The following is a 12,383-nucleotide window of genomic DNA, read 5'->3' as shown; positions in this document are numbered from 1 at the left end:
TCTGTTTCACACAAGTATCTGGTTCGGGGCTTGTCAGCCACACAGGCAAAATGAAAAACAAGGGAACTCGTTTGAACAGTCAGGGCAGAATTTAGTCAGCCTATAGGTTCTCAACTATATGGGACTGCTAGCCTCTCCACATTTGGTTCTTCAAACTCAGTAAGCACTGTACAAACTAACCTCTCAAAATCAGCAGCCCAGGTTAGGGAATGTGTTGCCAATCCCTGCTGCCAGTGTGCTCTCCATTCCCCACTCTCCTTATGGTCAGCAACCACATAGGCAAAGTATACAAGAAAGTAATGATCACTTCTTTCACCTTAAATCTATAGCTAAAGCTCTCTTGCTGCTGTCAGCTATTGTGGCAGCTAGGATGTTTTATAGCCCTGGTACGAAGCAGCAGTAAACTGGAGAAGACCACAGAACATCAGACATCTCATAACAACGAAGACAAGTTTACCAGCCCCTCGGTATCAAACTCTCTTGACTGCAGGCAAAATTGTATTACTTCAGGTGTTTGCTCCATTCTTGAGCTGCAGCTAACTAGGACCACAGAGACCAACTTTCTGAAGAACAGCCTGGCATTATCCTGGTATAGGACAGAAACTGACAGAGTAAAATGTTTACTATTGATCATTTCTTCGTTTCTTAAACAAGAGGACTAAGTCCCTGCCTCTGAAATATCCTCCCTGGAAGAGGAATGGGAGAATTTTGGACAGTTTTGATAGTTCAACGAAACAATCAGGAACACATTCCATGGCCCAGGGATTCATCAGATGGTGGTAAGTATTAACCACAGCAGACAGCATCTTGACAGAGCTGATCTCAGATAACAGATTGCTCTGTCACTTGCAGTTTCTTCTGGAGATAAATATAACTCCACAAACAAAGCCTCCTGCCCAGAAAGAGGCTATAAAGGGGGTAGAAAAGGATTAAAAGACATGAAAGTTAATTCTAAGTAGCTTTTTGCAGCACATAACTGTCCTTAACATAAAGACACTTTTCAATTACCTTGGAAAAAAAATATTCTCTCTCTTCTGTTCAGCTTGTATAAAACCAGGAAATACACTAGAATACAGCATTTAATCATTCTTCTATGATGATTGGACATTTCCTTTCTGAGCACAGCTGCAGTTGCAAACTATATTAACTCTAGATTGATATCAAAGGATCAATACAGTCTTTACATTTCCCAAGTACAACAATACTTTTGACATAAAAAAGTAATGCAATATTACCTTTCTGACCCAATAAAGTTGAGTGCATGTAGAATTTGTTAAAATAAATCCATGGAAGACACTAAAACTGAATCACTTGAGACAATTACTCTAAATAATTACCTTACTTTAATGTGCATGTTAGCTTGCTCCCCACCTAAAAATTCAATCTCAAGCAGAGCATTTATTCTTTATGCAGCACTCATGGTTTAGTTTTCCAATTAGTCTTTCCTTCTGCTATTCCACTAGAGAGATACTATCTTTTACTGCTCTCACTGCCCTCTCTTTACAGGTCAGCACATGTCAGTTGAGTTCAAATACAATCTCTTTTTACTCCAGAACATGTCTGAAAAGTGATCTTCACATTTTAATCCAGGCCATTCGAATTTTCATGGAAGTCCCCACAAATTGATTTTCTGGATGACACTAAGCCACATGCCCACTTCAGATTCCAATTCAAAACTCTCTTGCTGAGATCACCGCATGCAGTTGTTCAAAAATATTCCTTGTCCTAGCTTTCCCTTCATTTTCTGTATTAAATACATGACAAACCTCACATTTAAGGCATTTCACAACTTAGTTGCATTGGTTTTTCTCTTTCCGTGCATGGAAAGTTCCTTTTTTTTTTCTCTTTCTGTGCATGGAGTTTCTAACCCAAATACTCAGCAAGGTATGATACTCCACTCCTACTACAAGCCCCCTATCTAATCAAATACCTTCTGAAAATCTCTAAGTAACAGCAAGTGTGAATTTGTTTATATTTCACAATAAAAAAAAATGCAATTTTTACTAATAATCAAGGGGCTGACTGAGTATGAACCTTCCATCTGTGTGACATACCTTATAAAGGCCTACTGTGGTTCTCACAGCCAACATCATTCACTGAAATACAGTGGTACATTTTAAACTCATAATTTTTCCTTTTTTTTTTTTTTTTAAAGACACTGTCATGGTAAGATGACAAAAGTGAAATAATGTGCATGCACTGACCTTCCACATATTTATACGAACTTGAATGTTGTACAAGTTCGCACAGGAACACAAGTTGTGAAGTACTCTGCGGTCATGTGGGCATCATGGTGCATAATCTGTTCTCTAAATTGAATGAAATTTCATCTTGAAACTTCTACCATGACTAGACAGTGGTTTCAAGACCTCATTCCTTCAACAGATAGAAACTGCCTCACGTTTTCCTTTGGTCATTTGTTTTTCGCTTCACTCCCCACACAAAGCCACACTGGGCATGTCACCACTCTGCATCTTAGGCAGACATAAGAGCATTTTCCTACACATTGAGCTGGCATGGAATGAGACAACTCTGATCCAAGAACCACATTACTGAATTACTGCATTTCCATGTCTGGTCTGAAATTCGCAGCTCACCAGCAGTGTTCCTCATCTTGTAGCACTTCGTTGCCTAGAACATGTCAGAGAACAGCTTTGCAGTAAACAACGCCCATTGGTAGAATTATTTTGTGATGAACTAATTCCCCGCTCTCTGTCTTCCTCTTCTATATTAGTAGCTGATGAGCCATTAGCTGATAAATAGTCTTGTTCTTATCTCCTAGTTCAACAGCTTATATTTCCTAATAAATATTCGTTCCCTTCCTATTTTTTAGTTCAGTCCTCAAATAATTTTATTTTCTTTCTGAATGATATTCTGGATCTCCCCCTATACTTGTGATACTATTTAGTTTAGCCTCATCAACTTTATGAACAACACATTTCTGTGATGCACACCAAGGCATCAGAGAAAACACTAGATCAATCCCAAGTGTAAATCTCCTTCAGAAACTTCATTAGTATCATCTTATTAGCCTCATAGCTCTCCTTCTTCAGGCAACTAATCCATCTTACCATTAAGGTGTGGTTATAAACCGTAACTTCCCAAGCCTGAGGAGTAATTCCTGAACTGTAATACAAAACACTTTGTAGACATTCTGATAGATCCACCGCATTTCTCATATGTCAGCAAATCATTATATCATTCAGATAAATGAAAACCTAGAGGTTGTTGTGGAGTATGTTCATCAACACCATTTGCCTTCAGCAAACAGCCAGTGGGTAGGGATGGAAAATGGTTTAAAATCCAGTCACCACGCTTTTCAGCAAGTGCTAACTGGTACCACTCCTATAATGCAGGAGGTAATTTCAGACACTAAGTGTGGAGAAGAATATATCTGTCTTAGTGTATTTGTCACTATGCCATTTCTCACCTCAAAAATAGGATAAAGGTTTAAAAAGCAATAAGCACTAAGAAGTTATAAAGTGTCAATGTTTATAGACCTCCACATAGCCATACCTTTTCTTACACTCTAAATGAAAATGCTTATAAATGATTCCTCCTATAAACAGAAAACTATCCTGTTGTGTCTCAGTCACCTTTACCTTTCCTCTGGCACTGGCTACACAGATACAACACCGAAACCAAGGATCACCAGGAAAATTGAAGACATGACTTTCCTCTTTTTAGATTTACTAAGTAATGTTAAACAATACAAGAGCAAAAAGCTGCATTTCAATAAGAGGATAAGGGTCAAAAAGCTCAACGGAGTTGCTGTAAAAGCGCTAAACTATCAGCGTTTAGTTCTGACTATAATAATTCATCAATGGGCTATTTGAAACAATAGCTGTCAAAATACCACTTTGAATAAGCCATTATAATTTTTCCTGTTATGAATTTTTCTACAAAAATCTGAACTTTTCTAAGTAGTAAAGCATTAGAATCCCAAATATAATAATTTTTAAAGAAATGAAGTGTACTCTTTTAAGAAAAAAAATATGTTAACACTTGTTAAATGCAAAAAACACTAGATGGAGCAACTATCCTATTTTAACACGCCTTTCTCTTCAAAGGACGTAAAGTCTCTTTCAAATCTGAAGATTAACATTCTATCCATAATAATATTATGACAGACTTTCCTTGGAAATGTTAGGAAGTATGTACAAAATTATTTACTAAATGGCAAAGAAAGGTATCTCTGGACATTATTCAAGGACATTAATATTATAAATATGTTTAAATTAAACATCAAGCAGCTCTAACCTGTTTTCTATTTAAAAACCTACCATGAACAGAGTAATTTCCACATTTTTTTATGCTACACAACTGACTTATTTTTCCCAGAGTATGTAAATATCATGAAAATGAATATGTTACCTTGCAACCCTTTCTCTCATTTATAGGTCTTTTTCATCCTAAAACTTCAGCTGTTTTACATTTATCTCTAGTCCTAATGCCCAACACATAATTTCAAGACCTTTATTATACAGCTCGAAGCATTTTTTCCTTCTCAGTTTCAAATTAATTCCTTTGAGAAAAGGAGCTTTCCTATGACCAGTAACAGAATTTAGCACATGCTTGAATTACTCTATTTTGACATTTTGAAGCATTACTTTTGAGGTAGTTTTAGATTTTTTGAGGGGTTGAAGGCAGGGGAAGAAAAAAAGTCATTTGTTTCTTATCTCTGCTTTCAGTGACTTAAAGTAAAAAGTTGCTTTAGGTGGCAAGAAAAATCAGCAGTTTCTTTCCCAATGCATTTATACCACAGTGAATTGGGGCAATGGAAATGTGACATTCACTCCTGTGTATGCTATTGGTCTACAAAGTCAAATTGCTTCTCTCAATTTCTTCAGTATAAATGGAGACTCTCATACTTCTAATCCTTTCAAAGCACTTGGAAATGTAAAAATAAAAAGCATTCTAGAAAGCTTGATGCTACAATGTTAGCCATCCGCTGTTTCTCTTCAGCTAAGTGGCTGGAGATTGTGCTCTTAAGCAGTCCACGATATTCACATAGTAGCCAAACTACTCTTCCTCCTTGAAACTAAGCACTTAGCAATTCACACTGCAGGTGCCGTGCATCTTTAAGATATCTTCTAGTCTTTCTGAAATATTTAGATCACAGGAAAGCAAATCTGGAGCACAAATCTTTCCAAATATGTGGCAACAGAGCCTGACGCGTTTATTTCAGGCATACTCTTCTACAGCAACAACACTGACTAAAGCTTGGAAACAGAGGAAAACAGCTGTAGAAACCTGGAAGCATTATTTACCACCTCAAAAAAGCCCCAAGTCTCAATGTGTCTTCCCCTCCGCTAGCCCTCAAAACACCAGGCAGGAGCATGCAGTGTGTGGTATCGTGACTGCAGAAAGTGGCCAACACAATCTGTTATGCACCTTCAGAAGCTTCCGACAAGCACTCAATAATTGCTGGGTTCTTTTAATGAAACAAGAACTAAACAGTATAGAATTATCAACTCTTAGTAAATAAGCACTCAGGGAAAATTTTGAACATAAACACACACACATACAGTATAGAATGATGTAGGAGAGGTATGTTGAGAACCCCCATTCTCTTAGTTTATTTCAAAACCAAAAGCTATGCAGTATTATGGCTTTGTTTGTCTTTTGGTGTAGGTACAACTAAATGCACACAAAAATACTTGACTGATCTTGCAACCAACCACGGACCCAGAAAATAACTGGCTGACTGTTTGGGAATACAACCGTAAGGTTCTCCCAGTGAAAAATCATTGATGAAAAAGACATAGACATTTTAGCTGAGCACCCAAATTTTAAGATGAGTTTTCTTCTCCCATTGTTATGCTTACGTTCAGTATAAATTTATTATGCTGGAGAAAGAAATTAACACATTTGACATTATGATGTTGTCTAAGACTACATTTTTATGTCTTAATAAAAGCAGGCACAATAACTATTATTCTAAGCTGAAACTCCTTCCTTGAAGTTTCCTCTCAAAGTGCTTCTCTGAAGCTATTTATTGACTGGTCCTCCCACTCCTGAACACCCGCTTGAACTTTCTAGAGAGGAAAGGTAGATAATGTTTTATTGGCGGTACAGTTAGGAATGCAAAACAAAAAAATCTAAATGGAAAAACACTGCCTTCAGATAATATAACCATCATTCATCCTGCTGCACTGCTGTGGACTTTTTTTAACATCCTCTACTTTGCACATTACCATATTGCAGGTTCTCTTTACAGGTATCCAGTGAACAGTCATACTGAACAAATTCTCCTATAATGGTATGATCGCATTGTTAAAACAAGTATAGTGACTCCTGCACAGAAAGCAGTATTTCAGCTAGTTAGATCATATTAAAGCCTATTAAACAATGAGCTTGCTTCTTCCTGCAAGAATTCAGCTTTCTTTCCTACAAGATGAAAATAAAAATCTGCGCAGCAATGAAAAGGACTTTGATTTTAAGTATATATAAGAAACCACAACTTATTCAATTATCTAAAGTCATCCTAGACAAGATCAAGAACTACAGATTGTTCCAAGGTTCATATCTTGACTCTTATCCAAAAGTTAAATACAAATTATATGGTGAATTAATATCTTTTAGACAGTATAAAACATAAATCAAAACCCCTTGAAACTCAGTATGCAATGGTAAAAACTATTAATACTCTGTAAATTTGGTAGCAGATCTGCCAATAACATAGCTGCAAGCAATCATAGTCTCCAATTTGATAATATATCCCATTTTCTGTGCAAGGATCTATCAAATTTATATATATCCTTGCTAGTTGTAATGCTTTAGAGACAGACAACAGCTAAAACACTTAAAGTATTTATAATTCTCAGTTTGCATAAAACAAGGTATTTCTGAACATAAACAAGTCCTATAATCCTGCTAATTCCTGCCCTCCAGTAGTTTTCTCATATGATGATTTAGAAGTCTGTAATCTGCTGTATCCTGCCAATTTTACTTTCATTATTGAGGCAAATCAAAAGAATACGAGCAAGAAGGAAAACATAGACTAATATTACTGTGCTGTTTTGACTTGGATAAAGTTAATTGCCTTCATAGTAACTAGTATGAGGCTACGTTTTGAAGTTGTGCTGAAAACAGTGTTGATAATACAGTCATGTTTTCCCTATAGCTGAGCAGTGCTCACAGAGTCAAGTTCTTTTATGCTTCTCAACCCACCCCACCAGAGAGTAGGCTGGAGGTGAACAAGAAGCTGGGAGGGGCCACAGCTGGGACAGCTGGCTCCAACTGACCAAAGGGATATTCCATGCCATATGACATCACACTCAGCATATAAAGCTGGGGGAAAAAGAAGGAAAGGGGGGGGACGCTTGGAGTGATGGCATTGTGTCTTCCCAAGTAACCAGTACATGTGATGGAGCCCTGCTTTCCTGGAGATGGCCGAACACCTGCCTGCCGTTACAAAAGTAAGGTTTATAGTTTAGCCTCATTATTTAAGAACGCTGTGTATGTGATATAAGAAAAGTGATTCACCCTCTTTTTGTTAAAATAAATAACTACTCCTCCCAAAGAAATTACTTAGACTAAATAGGTAACTTTGTTAGCTAAATTTCATTCAAAGTCTTACTTTTGTAACGATTGAAGAGAGGTAAAATAAATCCCACTTCAGATGCCTATGTATAAAAAAGGTGCTTCTAAGTATTTTTTCAATTAATATCCCTTAAAAAAAAAAATCTCCTATTCTTTCTGTATCTCGTTCTTCTTAATAAGCTAAAGACTGTTTTACAAGAAAATAACTTTTCATTGAGAACATATTGAAATAAAGAAAGATATTTTCTATAGAAATCAGACACTGAATGTAGTTTCATATTTCTTTCAGTCCTTGAATCTGTTACCTTGGAATTCATATGCTTATCTGAATATCAAAAAACATTTCCAAAGCAAACATTACAATGAGAATTTGAAATCTAGCTTCTGAGCATCTTATTCAGAAATTTAGTGCTTGAGTCAGTTCTACTTAAGCGCATCAGAAACTTTTCTTGTGACTTTAATAAGTATTCAGTATTAGTCTAAAATCCCTTGTCACTTTTACTCACACAGGAAAAAATCTAAAAACAATGATTCATAGATTCATAGATTTCTAGGTTGGAAAAGACCTTAGAGATCATCGAGTCCAACCATCCTTAATCCCCATTAAACCATATCCTCAAGTAGATCATCCACCCTATTCTTAAACACATCCAGGGATGGGGACTCAACCACCTCCCTGGGCAGCCTATTCCAGAGGCTGACAACCCTTTCAGAGAAGAAATACTTCCTAACATCCAACCTGAATCTCCCCTGACTAAGCTTATGCCCATTTCCTCTTGTTCTATCACCCATCACTAATGTAAAGAGTCCTTCCCCTACCTCCCCACCATCTTTTCTCAAGTATTTATAGGCCGTAATCAGGTCTCCCCTCAGCCTCCTCTTCTCCAGGCTAAACAGCCCCAACTCCCTCAGCCGCTCTTCATAAGTTTTATTTTCCAGCCCCTTGACCAGTTTAGTCGCCCTTCTTTGGACTCGCTCCAGGAGCTCAATATCTCTCTTAAAGCGAGGGGCCCAAAACTGGACACAATATTCCAGGTGTGGCCTCACCAGTGTCGAGTACAGGGGCATGATCACTTCCCTGCTCCTGCTGGTCACACTATTCTTGATACACGCCAGTATCCCATTGGCCTTTTTGGCCACCTGGGCACACTGCTGGCTCATATCAAGCCGGTAGTCAACCAACACCCCCAGGTCCTTCTCCGCCAGGCAGCTCTCCAGCCACTCTTCCCCGAGCCTATAGCAATGCTTGGGGTTTTTACACCCCAAGTGAAGGACTCTGCACTTGGCCTTATTAAAGCTCATGCCATTGGCCTCAGCCCAACGATCCAGTCTGTTCAAATCCCTCTGAAGGGCCTCCCTACCCTCGAGCAGATCGACACAGCCTCCTAGCTTGGTGTCGTCCGCAAATTTACTGAGGGTACATTCAATTCCCTCATCCAGGTCATTGATAAAGATGTTAAACAGAACAGGACCCAGCACTGAGCCCTGGGGAACCCCACTGGTGACCGGCCTCCAGCCAGATTTAGCCCCATTTACCACCACTCTTTGGGCCCGGCCATCCAGCCAGTTTTTAACCCAAAGGAGGGTGTGCCTATCCAGGCCAGCAGTTATCAGTTTCTCAACCAGAACACTATGAGAAACTGTATCAAAGGCTTTACTGAGGTCTAGGAAAACTACATCCACAGCCCTTCCCTCGTCAACTAGGCGGGTCACCCTGTCATAGAAGGTGATCAGGTTTGATTGGCAAGACCTGCCTTTCATAAACCCATGTTGACTGGGCCTGATCACCCGGTTAACCTGTATGTGCTCATTAATAGCACTCAAGATAACCTGTTCCATGACTTTGCCTGTCACCGAGGTCAAACTGACAGGCCTGTAGTTCCCCGGATCCTCCTTCCGCCCTTTTTGTAAATGAGGGTAACATCCGCCAGCCTCCAGTCCAGCGGAACTTCCCCAGTGAGCCAAGACTGCCCAAAGATAATGGACGGGGGTTTGGCAATGACATCCGCCAGCTCTCTCAGGACTCTCGGGTGGATACCATCAGGCCCCATAGACTTGTGGGCATCCAGCCGGAGGACCAGTTCCTTGACCCGTTCCTCTGGGATCACAGGAGCTTCGATACTGCACATTTCATCAAATTTTAACTCTGACTCTGCAGAACTGTTATTTCTACTGCTCGCAAGCCAGAAAGAATACGACGAACTTTAGAAACTAGGTAATATTTGCACTACTAATATTCCGACTATTAAAAAATTCTTTTCAAAGATTGTGAAAATCTGAGAATTAATGGCATACTTCTGTCCTTCAATTTTCAAGACTACAATCAAGTGGGATCCTCAAACAAGGACTTCTACTGACTATAATTATTATCATAATGGTATTGATATAATGATTAACATTCAATAGTGCAAAATAGTTGGAGTAGAAGCACAAAAAAAATCCAAAACTTAAGTAAAGAAAGATAGTAATCAATTGGTACTTTAATAGAGAACAGAAACACAATTTTAATCTCAAAAAAGTACGCAGCAAGCTATTGCAGTCAAATGACTATTTTTACATTCTCCTCCAAACTCTCTCAGTATTCTCTCTGGGTCTCTTAATGATTCTCACCTCTTCCTAATTTCTGAATCCACAAGGAGTTGTCTCTTTTTGTGGGGTGGAGGTGGTGGGAGTTCCTCTTTAGCATGCTTAACCAGGATTTGTTCTCTTGTGGTCACCATAGTTACAGTTTCCATTACAGTTGTCTGTGTTAGTGATGTCTGAGTGGTAGTGACAGCCTGCGAAATCTGTGAGAAGTATTAAAACAGAGGTCACACATTGTTTGAAAAGAATTCAGTAAAGACTGTCTGGAGTAACAACAGAAAATAGTGAGAAACTTCCCATCTGATCATAGGCTGACCTTCAGAAAAAAATAACACTATATGCAACTCAAATCAAATCGTTTTATCTGACTCATGCTGTCTGAACAAGATATCTGCAGAAGTCAGTATCAAAAGCAGAAAAGATCCTAAAGAGAAAGAACTTATAACTCCCTCTAAATCACACCCAATGAAGAAAAGAAATGAATAGTCAATTTTATGAGGGAATTAAATGACAGCAAATATATAAAATGTTACTATTGCTGTATGTTACTCTTTCTCCATTCTGAAAATTTATTCCTTGAGAAGTAATAAAGGTATGGTAGTGATATTAAATTACCAATTGGTATTTTTACCATTTATAATAACTTTCAAACTAGAATGTAATTCCTCACAACTTACTTGCACAAAAGGGCAGTTAACCTTTTGTCAGGAAAACTTAAATTATAAAACACACACTTGAAGGCAAATTAATTTGCATCAGTCTTATTTTATAATTAAAAACTAATGTTAAGGGCTCATAACAGATACTAATATACATAATATGCAACACTGTAAACCTTACCAATCTAAGGCATTTAACTTTTCCCGGCAATATGAAAACAAAACCTTCATATAGTTCAGCCACATAAAAAAAAAAAGGAACAATGAGAAATATTTTCTGCTCATATTTGTTTGAAAGAGACTGGTGGTACATATGCTGCCTGTTTATATTCATTTCCATGTAACACCAAACCACAAACTTCCCACTTAAACATGGGCAGCTGTGCTTAAGTACCTTAAGTCATGAGAAATGAGTGGCTACTTTTTTTGGTTCTGTCAAATGACGGCTCATTGGTCAAAATGCTCTAGTTACAGCTCCAATGACCACCTCATGGTTTAGGGGCAGTGAAATGGAAAATAAAAGAAAGAAGTTACACCAGGAGCAGAAAAAGCTGTGCACAAGAAAAACCCTGCTTCTTTGCTCACTGCCAACGTGCAAGAATTAGAAAAACTTTCTAATTCAGAGACAGGAATGCCAGTATATAAAATTCCATGGAACTATATATACATACATAAATAATCTATTAGTTCTTGCATCAGAAACTCTGTAAGGATATTGAGTTATTTTAGTTATTGAGATATTAGTGTTTCTATAAACAATGGAAAAGAGACATAACAAATAATTAACTATAACTGCTTTCCACTAGACTTTCTTATGTTGAAAAAACAGAGTGACAAAGAAAGGGGATACTGTTAGCAATCAGCTTCTTCTCAAGCAGGCAACATCAATAAAGCTAAAAAACCGTTGGGGAAAAAAAAACAAGTTCTTGCCAACATTTCCAAATCTGTCACACAGTCTTCAAAATAAAAAAATCTTCCTGCTCTTTGTCCAGTCTGCCAGTGAAAGTGATGAGTAGGGAAGTCCATTACTGCTGTAGTTTAGGCATTTTTTCTTAAAGCAGCCAGCATAATGTTATGCTTCCCCCTCTAGAAATGACCAGCTGTCTAGGCTTTAGAGCAGAATCTGGACTACCCAGAAGACTACAAAATTAAGATTCAAAGCAGATTTTTTTAAAATCTCTGGATTAATTATGTCAATTGGAGTAAGCTGCTTGTAAACTACAGGGACTTAGCTAATGTATGAACTACATAAATTTTGGAAGAGAAAAACACCCAGCTGACTTTTTAATCACTAAAATATTATGTATTACTACTCTTGTTTCAGTTCCCTCAACAAGATGTGTTGACTTTCATATTTCCAACTAGAGAAATCATGACAATAATAAAGAAATTTTTTATTAAAACTTTACACATCATTCTTTTCAATTTTCTTTTTAATTAATTTTATTTTTGCGGCAGACAGGAAAAGCAAATTAAAGATTCTAAAGTCTAGGGTTCTATGAAATTTGAGGATAACAGCTGATGTCATCTTTCCCTGGGTTGTCTCTGTAGCTAAGGACACTTTAAATAATTGCTTGCTCCTTATATGCAGTTTTG

At 37.8% G+C, this 12,383-nt stretch overlaps 1 protein-coding gene across 2 annotated transcripts in view; it reads right to left on the bottom strand.

Moving 5' to 3' along the window:
• The window catches only part of DMD (dystrophin), a 1,192,425-nt gene that overhangs the window by 754,841 nt on the left and 425,201 nt on the right, over positions 1-12,383 (bottom strand). For both annotated transcript variants that reach the window (XM_086608718.1, XM_086608727.1), the window contains one exon: positions 10,156-10,331. In XM_086608718.1, coding sequence (XP_086464844.1) covers positions 10,156-10,331 — 176 coding nt within the window. The remainder of the gene's footprint in view (positions 1-10,155; positions 10,332-12,383) is intronic.

The sequence above is a fragment of the Tauraco erythrolophus genome, chromosome 1 (genome assembly GCF_009769465.1).
Source record: "Tauraco erythrolophus isolate bTauEry1 chromosome 1, bTauEry1.pri, whole genome shotgun sequence".
NCBI lineage: Eukaryota > Metazoa > Chordata > Aves > Musophagiformes > Musophagidae > Tauraco > Tauraco erythrolophus.
Note: the sequence above shows the minus strand (reverse complement) of the source record. Positions and strands in the feature narration are given on the sequence as shown.